The sequence below is a fragment of the Silene latifolia genome, chromosome 1, assembly GCF_048544455.1.
Source record: "Silene latifolia isolate original U9 population chromosome 1, ASM4854445v1, whole genome shotgun sequence".
NCBI classification, from domain to species: domain Eukaryota; kingdom Viridiplantae; phylum Streptophyta; class Magnoliopsida; order Caryophyllales; family Caryophyllaceae; genus Silene; species Silene latifolia.
The window spans coordinates 8,534,707-8,550,701 of record NC_133526.1 but is presented as its reverse complement, the minus strand read 5'-3'; the positions used below and the strand labels follow the sequence as shown (position 1 = coordinate 8,550,701).

Below are 15,995 nucleotides of genomic sequence, written 5' to 3'. Positions count from 1 at the left end.
CACCAACTTCCCCATAAAATGGGGCTCCACTATTTGTAGGGGAGGTCCCCAAAAAAAAGTAAAGCAATTTGTATTACTTTTGGGAAGGTTCCCAAATTTTTGTGTGTGAATTGGGAAACCTCATTGTTGCATAGATATAGTTATGAAATGGGGTGAGTAAATAGAAAAGTTAGTGGAAAATGAGGTGGACGAATAAGAAAAAGAAAGAGAAAATATGGGGAGCCTCGCCTTTGCGGATGCTCTTAGTAAATAATGTCACCTTAAATACAGTACATTATAATAAAAGCTTTTCAATCTTAACAAAAATACTCGTATTATGATATCATGGTTGAAGTCCAAAATTAACATCTTAGCGCAACATTATGTGTCTATGTATGACTAATAACGATCAGTAATTATTGGGTAAAATTGTAATAATCCTTTATATAAAAAACGCCTAATTATCAATAATAATAAATGAATAGTTTTCTTACATAAAAAGGTCGTCTTACATGCATATAACGCAGTCTTATTCTATTATTTATATAAAAAAAAAAAAAAGAAAAAAAAAAAAAAAGTAAACACTCATCATTTAGATTAGGGGCATTTATTCTTCCAAATTTTCCTAATTGGAATCCTCTTTAATTAGAGTGGGGATCCTCTGTCTCATTTGGTGTCACAATGTGTGTGTCACTTCAATCACCTTCTAACACATCAAGAAATTGATATAATTATTGCAATATTTTATTTTGCAACAACTGATGTGTCAAAAGGTGAGTAGAGTGGCACACACAATGGGACACAAGAATGGGACAGGGGATCCTTACTGCTTTAATTATTTCGTCCTTGCTTTTATCTAGCTATAATTTATGTAATTGTGTAAATTAGTCATAAACTCATAATGGTGATGGAACTACAAATGATTTCTTTGCCAATATCACGGACTATTTCAATGCATGTCGAAACCCCGGTTACTTTAGTCCTACGTAAGTTGGAACCCTTGGAAAAAGTCTAATTTAACATTATTTTTCTCTAGCTATTTGTCATTTAATTATACTAAGTAGCAGGTATCCTTCTACGTCATGGCCAAATTTATAAAATAAATTCACATCACATAATAATATAATACTCCCTTCGATTCGTTATAATGTTCCCCTTTGTCTTTGGCACGATACTTAAGGAATATTATTAAAAATAAATAAAGGATATTGGTGGGGTTGGTGGTAGGAGAGAAAGATGAATTATTAGGAGTTAAATAAGAAGTTGTGGGCCAAAACATTAAGAAAAGTAATAAAATAAGAGTAAAAGAGTTGTGTGGGGTTTGGTGATAGGAGAGAAGGATGAATAAAATAAGAGGAAAATGGAACATTACTTGAATAATCCGTTTCGGGAAAGAGAGAACATTATAGCGAATAAGGGGGAGTATAAAACATAAATTGTGTTGGGAGTGCTTTTCTTCCCTTTGATTTTAGTTAAAAAAATAAATTGAGTGTCTCATCATGTAATTCTTCCTTCTGGGTAGTCGGCGCCGTCGATCTGAGCATAAGCATTCGGATTTAGGCTTGGGCCTGTTGGATCATGGGACGATCTCCTTGTGGGCCTCACTAAGGTATTGGGTCATAAATTCGTATGCCATCAGTAAACAATTGAGACAGTCAAAATAGAATATGTAAACAAATAACCAAGACGGAGAAAGTAAAATGGGACAGTTAATTTTAAAATCAGGTACAAAATTAAAGAGACATAATGTGACACGATCAACACTAATAAAAAAGATCACTAGAAAAGCTTAAAAATATGAACGAGTGATCTCTCAAAAATTTAACCTTCCTTCTCAAACTTCACTCAAAAATTTAACCTTCCTTCTCAAACTTCACTCAAACAAGGCTCTCCAAATGAAACTCTTATGGAAAATTCTTATGGATAAAGAAAATATATGGGTCAAAGTGATAACTAAAAAATACTTGAGAAATTATTCACTTTTTGACCATAAGCCAAACTCAGTATCCTCTTGGCAATGGCATAAGCTTATGAGTCTTCGAGATCTCTTTAGAAAATGACTAAGATGGCAGGTAGGTAATGGTAGCAACATTAAGTTTTGGTCTGATAATTGGGTTTTTTCACACCCACTTACAAGCAGTATGGTTGATGATGATAATAACCGTGATCCTAATCTTTTGGTTAAAGATTTCATAACCTTAGACAAACAATGGGATGTTTGTAAATTATCCATTTTAGTGAATAATGATATTGTTAATCAGATTACTAACATTCCACTGCCATATAATGATATTCCAGATACCCTCATTTGGGGGTTGTCCGTAGATGGAAATTTCTCTACCAAGACAGCAACTTGGTTAGCGCGAGGTTTGTTCGATCAAGCTATTGATAAATGTGAATTTTAGTGGATTTGGAAATTGAATATTCCTCCAAAATTGAAATTTTTTCTTTGGAAAGCCTGTGTTGACGGCCTTCCAACGAAAAGTAGACTTCTTAAGAGTCATATTGATGTCCCACCTCATTGTGTTCTGTGCAACAATCCTATTGAAAACAAAGATCATTTATTTTACGAATGTCCCTTGATCGGGTCTGTCATCCAAGACCTGAACATTATTAGTTTCAACAAGTTTTTGTCAAAATATGATAATATTACAAGTCAAAGTTTTCTAACGAAACTTAATTATCTCAAAAATTTAATTCCAAAAGATGATTTCATTAAGATTATTTTTATTTGGTGGAATGCATGGTTTCATAGAAATGATATTATCTTTAATAATGTTAATTTAAGTATCAGCAAACTTATTACTTTATGTAATAATAGCACTAAGACCAGGAATGTGACTAGATTTAAGGATCTCAACAATCCCGAGATAGAAGAGCCAGCTAGAAACAACTCTAGTAAGGAAGAAATTCGGTGGGAAAAACCTAGAAACGGTTTCCTAAAGCTAAATTTTGACGGATCGAGAATAGAAGGTAATAAAGCTGCTTTAGGATATTCTATAAGAGATCACAATGGTAAAGTCGTTTTGTTGGGAGCAAAAAAATGCGGATCCAACAATATCCTTGTTGTGGAAGCTCTCGCTTTAAAAGAAGGTATTTTAGCAGCTAAATACTTAGGAATCTCAAAGTTAACTGTGGAGGGTGATAATTTATGTGTTATTAACTCGATTCGAGGTACTTGGCAAATTTCTTGGGAAATTTCTAGTATTATCAAGGATGTGAAATTAGACCTTCATTTTTTCGATAAAGTGATAATTAAACATTGCTTTCGTGAAGTCAACAAGATTGCTGACTTCATGGCTTCTATTGGACATTCATGTCCAACTCTTTCGAGGTGGTTTGATAGCCGGTGGCTTCAACTTACCTCCCTCATTCGAAAGGATGAGATAGGTTGGTCATATCCTAGTGGATCAACCTAGTTTTCTTACCTATTCAAAAAAAAAAAAAAAAAAAAAAAAAAAAAAAAAAAAAAACTTTGTGTTGTTATGTACGAGTATTGAATGATTAAATTTGAATAATACGAAGTAGAAAATGAAACTTCAGTACATCTCAAATGTTACTAGTTAAAAGTAGGTTTATATTACCTTTGGTCTTGATGGGAAGAAGTAGTTTACACACAGGGTATGGCTCATAACTCATAAGGCGGGCTATTTTCTTTTTTTAAAGGGACAAATACCTTTTTTTTTTTTTGACATAATGTTTACATATTAGGATTACAAAGGATTGTAATCCAAAACTTTGTTTTGAAGAAAGTATATCTTTCTTTGATGCTAACCAACCACCTATATTTGATGAAGAATATGAAGGCTGGATTGATAAACTGAATTTCTGATTTTTAACATCAAAAATTCAAAACCACTAAATTGTCAACCAAAGAACCAAATTAATGTGATTGAGATGAAGATGTGATATTTTATCCTGTCTTGTAATTAAATGGAGAATCCTGAATCTCATGTATAAAACCGTGTAAGTTAAATAGATTGTCCACAAGTACGCGAAAAAGTCTACAGCAAAATAGGATAATATTCCTCAGTACGCGAAAGAGCTGTTTGCCAATGGCTGCCCAATCCCACAAAAATAAAACTTCATTAGCTGCCTGAGAAACAGATTATACAAGTACTATCCGCAACATACCTCACTTCTAAGAAGCCAAGTCAATAATTTTCACTCTAAACATGGTATTAATCAAGGCTATGATATCGTCTGATTGTTTGATGTCAACAGAGTCATGTGAGATAAGTTAATGTTTCTAAATTGACCAAATCTCGCCATATTTTCAACAGAGGTAGGCTTTGACCAAAAAAAAGAGTAAACAAAGGTAGTCTAAAGCAAGAAAAATAACATAAGCTAATCTTTTTACAAATAACCCTAAATAAAGGTAGTTTTTTGACAAACACCCCCCCCCCCCCCCTAAATTGGTCGTTAATCGAGGCACTGGGAGAATGAAATCATATTTAATTTTAATACCTTAATTACGTTCATTGTTTACATTATTATGTTGAAATAGTTATAGAAATTATTAATAATTATTACTGTTAAATAAAACTAGTTTAGATCCCGTGTAAATACACGATATTTTAGATTGTAGTCATATATATATAAATTAGTATTATTAATAATTACACACACTTTAAGAAGCATGAGTTATTCTACTTAGTACCCTTGTGTCTTTTTGAAGTTTACGTGTATCCCTCAGTTTTCAAAAATTATATCACTGGTATCCCCAGAATGCTCTAGTTTACCTTTTTTAAATATTCATTTTATACATTTTTTGTTTTTTTCAATAGTTTTTCATACCAATATACCATTAACATAAATACCATTTATTCCATATTTATTTACAAAATTTAACATTTTTAAAACTCCATTTTTAGTAGTTTGGATATTTTAAGAATTATTTACTTAGTTTAGAGATACCAGTGATATTTTTAAAAAACAAAGGGTATTACGGAGAATTTGAAACACAAGGTTATCACGTAGAAAATCCCAATGAGTCAATATAATTTTATTTTACTTTTTGACGATTTTCAGTTTCATGATCATAGAAAAATCAAAGAAGTTCATCACATCTATAAAACATTTGGACAGATTTGAAATTTACAAAATTTAAGTAAAAGAATGTAATACACACAAAAATACATTTTTGGTTTTAGCTCAAAGAATTTGAGACGCTAATAATATCAAGAATAATTGGGTTTATGACAATTACATCGAATTTCACCATCACTTCCAGTAAGAGGATTAATATTACCCATCTTAATCATACCCTTAACAAAATCATCAAAGAATTTGCCTTGGTCTACTGCGTATATCAGGACTAGTGAATCCGCCTTGTTTTGATTAAATAGTTGTTGATCAGAATGAAGCAATCCCTTTTTAACCACTAAATTCTGATAATATTTGTTGTCGAAAACAAACGGTGTTTGGATGTCTAAGGGTTCAAGGACATCGTCGTTGCCCATCTTAGGACATATTTGTTGGAGTGATGTAGCCAAGGTGGTGTCGATGTTTAAGTCATTTTCGATATGTGCTCGGAAATTTGTGCACCTTGCGAATCCTACTGTGTGAGCACCTGCAGTTACATTGTATATAAGCATGGTACAACCAAAGTAAAATAAATCGAGATTTATTTTTTATGAGCTTTTTCAAAGTTATATTTTTATTGTGTAAATGGTTGAAATCAGATACTATCTAATAAAGGTCGTATTCTTTAAAATAGAACACAGATTCTTTATTACAAAGCTCAGATTCTACACCATACAACTAATAGAACTGGTGGTATAAAATATGATTTCCAAGCTTTTATGTCTAAATTGTTTTTCCTTTCAATAAAACATGGAAAAATATTGCAAAGCACAGAATAAAGGGGACGGGGCGAAGGCGTACCCGAAAGAGCAACCATATCATTGAATGATAGACCTTGGGCAGCAAAGTTAGATGTGAGATTGTTAAGATTGAAGAATGGTGCTGGAATTGACATGTTGGCACCGGCTCGATTCGCCGTAATTGAATCTCTTCTTCCCAATCTGACTTCCCATGTTGGACCCCCATACTGCAATTTACATTATATACTTCGTATATTATATCGAAATGTACACAGTTTTTTATATAATCATTTCGTTGAAAATCTATTTTGAGATATTGTTTATGAAACATTATTTAGAAGATTATTTTTCGAACTTACATGAACTACAGCGTCACGAGCAATGATGGCAAGAATATCAGCACAAGAGACTATTCCAGGGCAAGCATACTCTAAATTGGCCTTGATTTGATCTACCACTTCAAAACCTCGTGCTGAATTGTTATTAGCTTTAGCTTGCATCTCACTTTGTATAGTCGCGCTATTATCCAACAGAATCGATCCATCGCAACCCTAATTTGCATTTACCAAATAACAAAATTACGAATATGATAGAATAAACCACAGTCGTGTTTTAATCACAAAATATTATTACTCTATTCAATTCTCTGGAACTGCTACATTTCATTAAAATACTACACAAATATTTAACCAATGTTGCAATTTCAAGGAACAGAAGGGATTATAAATTTGACTGTAACGTTTGTGAACTTACATTGACAAAGCAATCATGGAAATGAACTCGAAGTAAGGAAGCACCAACACGAGCCTCGTTCGCGATAGCTTCTTCAAGTCCTTGTTTGACAATACTTAGAGCTTGTGGGCAAGTATTTGAGTAATAATTAGGATCAAGATTGGCATCAACATTTAGAAAGAGGCCAAGGCAAGTAATCACTAGTAGAAAGTAGACCTTTGAACAAGCCATAATAATACAATACAACTTTTTTCTTGACTACAAATTTCTCAAAGTTCTTATTTGTTTTATTTGATGATATAATTGCTCAAGGTTTTTGGTGCATGCTTTATAAACATTAAAACATGACCAATTCAAGTCAACTTGGCTGAACACGCTTTAGTTTAACAAAAGTAATATCTCTAGGCTATTAACTATGTGTCCTAATACAGTAAGTCTTGCGACGTGTTAAATACTACTCTTTTCGTGCCAATGATATGTTTACACTTTCATTATTTCTCCCTCACAAAATAAACGAAATGTAAACATATCACTGGAATAGAGGGAGTACCACATAGTGATTATAAAGACACCTTTTGAGATATTCTAAGCAATTTACCATGTGATTTGGTATATATTTGAACCGTCTTAATTATGCTTAAGTGTGCTAATCAATCAGGTTGTCAACATTTTCTCACATTCAACTCCCATGCATTCTAATAAAATATTAATTAATTTGTATATATTGTATTGGCTTCTTGAGCTGCTTTTGAATGTTTCTTACTCATACTTGTTCAATGATAATTTCCTTCAAATTAAATGCATTCCTTTGTTGGCTTGTTGCTATCACCTTAAATAGTTAAATGTGACTAAAATAGCCTTAGTGACAAATAACGTCACCTTAAATCAATCAATCAATATCTATCTATATTATTAAAGGAAGCTTTTTTCGAGCGATTATAGAGAGTTCGGCTTTTTCGATCTACCCGAGCAATATAAAACTCTATCTCTACCAACTACTGCTAATTTATTTTATTAAATACTATACTACTATTAAGATTAGAGATAGAGTACAAGATAAGGATTTTTTTTTTAAGATATTCCATCAGAGTTTGAGACGAATGGATTTACTATTGTCAATGCAATTACAATTGTACAATTCTCACCTGTTTGATTAGAACAAGGATTTCCCCATTAAAACTATAAATAGCTTGAAAGGCTTTTGTCAACTCTCAACTTTCACGTTATTTCTTTCTATTTGCTCTTTTATCTAATGAAATTTGTATTGTATTTTTTTTCCTCTTTCACATCTTGCTTATTTAACCGTATAATATAATAAGTTTTGAATGTTAGATGTAACGCTTTGTTCATTTATTTTGCTATGACAGTGGGTAGAAGAAGAAAAAACGATGGATTTAGGCCTCTGACACGAGGTGAGTGATTTAGATTTTTCTTTTTCTTTTTTACTCTTTCACATATTTCTTATTTGACAGTTTAATAAATTTTGAATGTTAGATATAATGCTTTATTCATTTATTTTGCTTTGACAAGAAGTGAGCAAGTAATGTTAGATATAAAAGCATTATTTTGTTACGGTCTCTTACGAGAATTAGGGTTGTTAATTTGTGAAATAATTTCCATTTTATACTTTAATGAGGATACTCCTAAGATTAATGTGTGCTACTCCTAAAGACATTTAAATTGTAGCAAACTCGCAACTAATTGGCAAGTTTGGTCGTTGAAGAATTTCTGCACAATTTTTGGATATTACGAACAGTATGCTTGATTTATGCAAGCATTGGCGAATCTAGGATTTATGAAATGGGGGTGTTTAGTAAAATTTATAACATAAAAAAACGCCAAAATATAATTACTCGATCAGACCCGCCCCGACATATTTAACAAATAAATATGAATGTCAATATATTTATGATTAGACTGTATTACAATAACATATGGGACATCATTTTACAAACAAAAACGAACGATACTCACATTTGTAAAGATTTCACTTGAAAGCTTTCCATAAATAAAAAAATTTGCTTACACAATCAAAATAATAAATGAAAGAATCATTTTAAACTGAGGAAAAAAATTTCAAGAACGAAATTATTGAGAAAAGGTCAAAATTTTAGAAAAAAATGAAAAAGAAAAAAAATAAAGTATTACCACATATTCAGAACTCTTTTTAATTACTCTTGCCCGGGTCATGGACCATTGGGCTGTGTAAAATTAAAAGTAGAAAAATAAATGGGCTGTGCAAAATTAAAAGTTGAAAAATAAATGCAGTTGTAGGGGATTGATCCCAGGTTGCTTTGAAGATGGATGATAGTGTCAACCAGTGAGCCACTAAGGTTTAACATAATTTTAGCACACAAACAAATATATATCTGTTATTTCTCAAATTAATGGGGGTGAGGGTTCACCCCCATCACCACCTATAAATCCGCCCATGGCAAGCAAGCTATATACTTCTAATTGTAGCAAGTAGAATGATTTACCGGGACGGTGCTTTCTACCTTTATTCAAAAGTATATTTCCTTTGTTTGTTTTATGTTTGTGATTATTAACTAATATTAATGTTAAAATTATTGATTGATGTTTTTTTTCTATACTTATAAATTGTATTGATGAATGAAATTGAATTTTTCGGTGCAATTTTGGTTGAAAATAAAAAGTTGGGTTGAATTTCACTTTTTATCAAAATTATGGGCCTAATTACTACATTTGTAAGTTATGGGCTTAATCTCACAATTGGCTAAAAATATGGGGGTTAACTTTGGCGCTATTCGAATCATCAAGATAATACGAGAACTTATATTGCTGAAGTACAAATCAACGGTTAAATTAATAGTGAAACTTGAATTGAGTCTTTGCGTGAGTGAGCCTCAGTATTTGTAGTTGAATTTTGTACAAGTTTGAATTAACACGTTAGTTTTGGTGGCGTCTCAAGATACAATCATTAACTATAATTATGACATATACAGCGAAATGTCACTTTAGCTTATACAGAGTATTTGACCATTCAAACTAATATAAAAAAATTTACATTAGGGAATCATATTATTTGATTAAAATTCTTATCTTAAAGCTACTAAACTAGAACATAATAAAATATGTGATATATAGATGATAGAATTGCATTTAGTTGATAAAAACACTAAATCTCATAAGTCATACTCCCTCCAATCCGTTATTTTTCGATTGTTAAAACATTTTTTCGGGTTTACGTTATACATGTCGCAAGCTACAATAGGCATGTGCATCGACATTATTTTATGCATTTGGATATTTAGTTACACTATTTAAAGTTTTTTTCTCCTCTATAAAATACAAATAGGGAGTATCTTTTATATGTTCAGATCAGAAGAAATCAGCTCTTATTTTTTTTTTTGAGAAAAGATCATTATCATTAATAAAAAGTCATACGACATCTACAACATATGCCAAGTTCAATCGGATACAAATCGATTACAACCATAGGAAATAAATTCATGTTCAAAGAATGAAACACTGCAACAGAGTCTCTATCATCGATTCGCCGCAAAAAGCTTTCATCCATAAGAGGGTCTCCGAATCTTCCTTGACGAGTATCCATTTCTTCTGACGTGATTGATTGTAGCCATGAATCGGACAAAATATGTAAAACAATATAACGATCTATAACAACGCTGATCTTCTGCTGACTTATTAGAAAATTGCAAACGAACCAGAAAACGAAAGCTCTCAAACTGAGAGAAGGACACCTCCGATAGACGGAGACAGAGCCCTCAGAAAGAGAGACGAAACAAAAACGAAAGCGGAAATTAAACAAAAACATAAAGGAAACAAAGCGGAACACAAGAAAAAAAAGCGGAACCCACCGCCTCCCTACCAACCCACAACACAGCCAGATCCAATCACCACCCTGCCACATCACCTCAACAAACTCGTCCGATAAGACCCGAACAGCCCACATACACCACCCAGACCGAGAGGAACAGGCAGACCCGTACGATCCAGAACCGGGTGTGGGTAAGAAAGGGGGGAGGGTTAATCGGAAGAGAGGAGACGGGTCGCCGGAGAAAGATCTTGAGACCCCATCCCCGGCGACAAGGTAGGGGGTTGATGGGTGGCGGTGTGAGGAAGGAGGAGAACGGCGGCACAAAGGGGGATGATTTAGGGTTTTGTTTTTTGTAGAGAAGGGGGAGAGAAAACTAGAGAGAGAACTGGATTTTACTTGCTCTTTATTGCTTTCTAATTGAACTCAGTAAAAGGGCTCTGTTTTTTTTCAGCTAAATGGAGCTGAACTGAACTGGACTGCTCTCAATGAGAGCTAAAAATAAGCTGAAAAGAACAGAGCTTAGAATATTTTTACATAATAGAATATTGCAAATTGGCCCGGGCATCGCCCGGGCATTAAATCTAGTATATATATAAAAGAGGTTTTTTTCAGGCAATTCTAGAGACTCCAACTTTTTTAAAACACGATTTTTATTTTTAATAATAAACTCAACTGAAGATAATTATTTTTTAGCTAATAAAATAAGAGATAAAGTAAATTACGAAAAAGATTGAGTTTTATTTTTGAATCCTACCTAACATAAATCTCCAAAGAGTCATGTACATATATATACACATCGACAACTGCAATCACCACCAGCACCAGCCCCTCTTCACACCTGCAAATCCAACCCACAACACCGTTGCTCCTTGCTTCAACATCAACATCGTTCCAACATATTAAAACCAGCTTTGCGGTGGTACCATACTAAGTCAAACCCTTGCATAAATGTCTTCATGAAGACGATTGAATTGGAAGTGATGTGAATTTGTAAGAACTCGACTTAACAACAGTAGGATAAAATAAGAAAAAAGAGCGAACGCGTTATAAATCATTGGAGATTTGAAGCTTAATAATAGTCTTTTTTTTTCAAAATAATTGTTGCTTCACATAACTGTCTCGGCTATTTACAAAACGCTAACAGACCGATATAACAAGACGACATGGTTAGTAATTTGTACAAACAACAGAATTAGAACATCAAATACGACTTCTTACACGACATCAACAATTTAGAGGCCTTTGATAATGTGGAGGCAAGGAGGGACAATTCTCATCCATGTAAGCGTAAGGTTCTATGGTGTTGTATTCAGGGAGTTCCATGCGATACTCTTCGAGAATCTGACAAAACGGGAGAAGTCCATTCTCGGTGTTACACCAGTTTGGCAAGCGTGGAGTTTTGTTCCAGCAGTTCATAAAAGGGAAACTAAAAGAGCACAAAACCACCGATTAGACACTTCCACATGTGAGACTAACCCACAAATTCTAATTACCACAGAAAAATTACCGGAGACGGTCTTACATGTGAGACAATCTGACAACCCATGAGCTCTATAAGTAAAAAACTACTCCCTTTGTCGGTTTGTCCCAATCATTTGTTTATCTTTGATTAAAATACCCCTCACAATGAATGACACGGAAGGAGAATTGCATTTTGCATATCGATGTATTGGTCTGGTCTCAGTGTCTCACGCAAGGTCGTGTCATGCTAGACTCATTGTCTAACTAAAGGTTAGTGAGTGGCACTAAGATGTAAGACGGTAGTTTTAATAATCTTTTTATGTCACAGGAACTGCCAGGTACCAAGAGTACACTAAATATGGGAAACAGGGAACTTACAGTGAATTCTGTCACTTGGCTGGAGCTAGACAGTGGACCAAACACTCCCGCCTCTTTATACATTGAAAGGATAAACGAAACACATGTTGTCGATTTACCATAACTATATACCCAATCGTCTTGCTCGGGTATAGTTAGCAATTGATCAAATGACATGACTCGGTTTTCAGTTTCCGCAAGAATTCCATACAAATCTAAACCCTGAAAAAACAAGTTCAAGGAAATAAATTAGATCACTGCAACCCAACCAGTCAAAACTTCTAATAAAAAAGCGTAGCTTTCTAAAATTTGGTGATGCTGCAGTAGGGCAGTACATAGCTAAGAGCCTAAGACATGATACTCTATGGAAATCACATTTAACTTTGTGACTACACTCATAAGCCTTTTTTACCTACTTAAAGTCATTACAGATTTACAGAATACATGTCTCAATTGCGAAGATACAATTAGAGACGAATCAATATTATAACTCGTACAACGTACGGGCACAAAATCTAGTATATTATAATAAAAGCTTTTAAATCTTAACAAAATACTCGTATTATGATATCATGGTTGAAGTCCAAAATTAACATCTTAGCACAACATTATGTGTCTATGTATTACTAATAACAATCAGTAATTATTGTGTAAAATTATAATCCTTTATATAAAAAACACCTAATTATCAATAATAATAAATGAATAGTTTTCTTACATAATAAGGTTTTGTTTGGCAAAATTACCTGAAAAGGTAGCTAAAACCTGAAAAAGTAGTTGAAAACTGAAAAGCTAACTGAAACTAACTGATAAGGTAGCTGAAAATTAGGAACTGATAAGGTAACTGATTATATAAAAATGTGTTTGGCAAACTAGCTGAAAAGGTAGCTGATTTTGGTAAATGACGTAAAAAGATATGAAAATTATTTAATATTATAAAATAAAGGAGTACAAAATAAAAAATAAGTCATTTCAGGTACCTGATTTCTCAAATGCTACCTAAGGTAGCATTTCATTTCAGTACCTTATTTGACCAAATAAGCTACTTGTCAAACACTTGCAAAAAAATCAGGTAGCTGAAATTTTGGTCAAATAAGCTACCTAAAATGTCGTGCCAAACGTAGCCTAAGGTCGTCTTACATGCATATAACGCTGTCTTATTCTATTCTTTATAAAAAAAAATATTACACTCATTATTTAGATTAGGGGTATTTATTCTTCCAAATTTTCCTAATTGGAATCCCTCTTTAATTATTTCGTCCTTGCTTTTTTCTAGGTACTTCCTCCATTCAACTCCACTCTACCATATTTCATTTTTCATCCATTCAACTCCACTCTACCTATTTCCTAAAAAAGAATGACAAATGATCATTTTATCCTCATACCTCATTACTTATTTACAATATTTGTCAATCATACCCCACTACTTTTACATCAAACTCCACTCTTTTCCACTCATACCCCACTTATTTACACCATATCTCATTACTTATTTACAATATATTCCACCCAACCCCACCCTTCTTAATATTTGTGCAAAAGACAAATAGGTAGAGTGGAGTTGAATGGAGGAAGTATAATTTATGTAATTGTGTACTAACTATTAGTCATAAACTCATAATGGTGATGGAACTACAACTGATTTGTTTGCCAATATCACGGACTATTTCAATGCATGTCGAAACCCCGGTTACTTTCGTCCTACGTTAGTTGGAACCCTTGGAAAAAGTCTAATTTAACATTATTTTTATCTAGCTAATCCGTATTTGTCATTTAATTATACAAAGTAGCAGGTATCCTTCTACGTGAGTAATTTATAAAATAAAATCACATCACATAATATAAAACATAAATTGTGTTGGGAGTATAAAACGGAACTGCTAAAATGAAGGTTTTTTTTGTTAAAAACTACTTTATATTTAGGGATATTTGTAAAAATAATACCTTATATTATTTTTCTTGTTTTAGACTACCTTTGTTTTCTCATTTTTTGGTCAAAAACTATCTATGTCGAAAGTATAGCGAGATTTGATCGATTTGTCGACATTAACCTATCTCACATGTCTTTGTTAACATCAGACAACAATGATCATTTACGTCAAAACCACAATATAACTTCAGATAAGAAAAATTTATGGATTTCACATTTGAATAATAATTACAAACATATATTAAAGTTAAGCGTAAGTACATCATGACTTCCCAACATCGGGCCTAAGTAAGATTAAAACATAAAAGAGTCATTTGAGATAGGTTAAGGCTGGAAAAAAGACCAAATATGTCTAGACTCTTAGCGTAGGTAGTTATTGACCAAAAATAAAGAAAACAAAGGTAGTTGAAAACAAACAAAATAATATACGGTAGTATTTTTACAAATACCCCTAAATATAAGGTAGTTTCTGACAAAAAACCCTAAAATGAAAGATAAATAATTGGTCGTTAATGGAGACACTGGGAGAATGAAATCATATTTAATTTTAATACCTTAATTACGTTCATTGTTTACATTATTATATTGAAATAATTATAGAAATTTTTAATAATTATTACTGTTAAATAAAACTAGTTTAAATCCAGTGTAAATGCACGATATTTTAGAATATAGTCATATATAGAGAAATTAGTATTATTAATAATTATACTTTAAGAAGCCTGAACTATTCTACTTAGACCACCCCCAAGCAAAGGTCACCTTAACTAGGTCACTATCCCATTTTATTCTTAATCTCACCCTATTTATCTTGACCCACTTTTACACTCTCAAGCAGAAAGTCGCGACCTAGGTCACCAATCCAATCATTTCTCACTTTCCAACATTTCCAATCATTTCCCACATTCTCTACCAACCAAAACATCTCTTAATATTTGTGTTGCATGTTGCATTTATGCGTGAAGTGAAGACATATTCATTTCATTTTTTCCTCTTTATTTGTGTTCTCAATATTTGTGCCCAACAAATACCTCATGGACATGTGGAAGGTCACAAGGCAACCCACCCAAGTCATGGAGTGACCTTTTTTATATAGAAGGTCTTCTTAATTTTTTCATTAATTCATGATTAAGGAGACCCACCCTCCAAGTGATTTAGTTGGTGACCTTGCTTGGGGGTGGTCTTAGTACCCTTGTGTCTTTTTGAAGTTTACGTGGTATCCCTCAGTTTTCAACAATAATATCACTGATACCCCTAGAATGTTCTAGTTTGCCTCTTTTAAATGTTCATTTTATACATTTTTTGTTTTTTTTTTTTCAATAGTTTTTCATACCAATATACCATTAACATAAATACCGTTTATTCCATATTTATTTACAAAATTTTACATTTTTAAAACTCCATTTTTAGTAGTTTGAATATTTTAAGAATTATTTACTTAGTTTAGAGATACCAATGATGTTTTTAAAAAACAAGGGATATTACGGAGAATTCGAAACACAAGGTTACTACTTAGAAAATCCCAATGAGTCAATAAGTACTTATGAGACGCCTTATGAGAACTCGAGCTCGGTCTGGTAAAAGTTTGGCACATGCAAAGCTTGGCTCGGGAAGACGGGAACTTTACATGTCAAACTCGCGTGCGGTTTGAACTTGTGTGATTTTATGAATACGCAAATTTTTGCTTAAAACAAAAGTATCCGCCTTGACCCTTAAGATGGGTCAAATGAATACCAAATAGCATGATAAGTTGCGAAGAAAATGCCAAAAGATTTGTTCATATTATCAAACGTGTTGAATAAATAAGATGATCAATAACTCGCCCATAAAAATCTTCCTAATATATACAGTAATATTAAACAAATGAATAAATGTATGAATATAATTTTATTGTACTTTTTGACGCTAT

General features: G+C 32.7%; 1 protein-coding gene across 1 annotated transcript; it reads right to left on the bottom strand.

Annotated features, from left to right (window-relative positions):
- Window positions 1-5,128: 5,128 nt before the first annotated feature.
- On the bottom strand, window positions 5,129-6,893 carry LOC141648881 (peroxidase P7-like). The gene is made up of 4 exons (XM_074457610.1): window positions 6,558-6,893; window positions 6,164-6,355; window positions 5,866-6,031; window positions 5,129-5,551 (listed from the first exon to the last, which is right to left on the bottom strand). The coding sequence occupies exons 1-4, from the start codon at window positions 6,765-6,767 to the stop codon at window positions 5,160-5,162; spliced, it is 960 nt and encodes a 319-aa protein (XP_074313711.1). The 5' UTR covers window positions 6,768-6,893; the 3' UTR covers window positions 5,129-5,159.
- Between the last annotated feature and the right edge of the window lie 9,102 nt (window positions 6,894-15,995).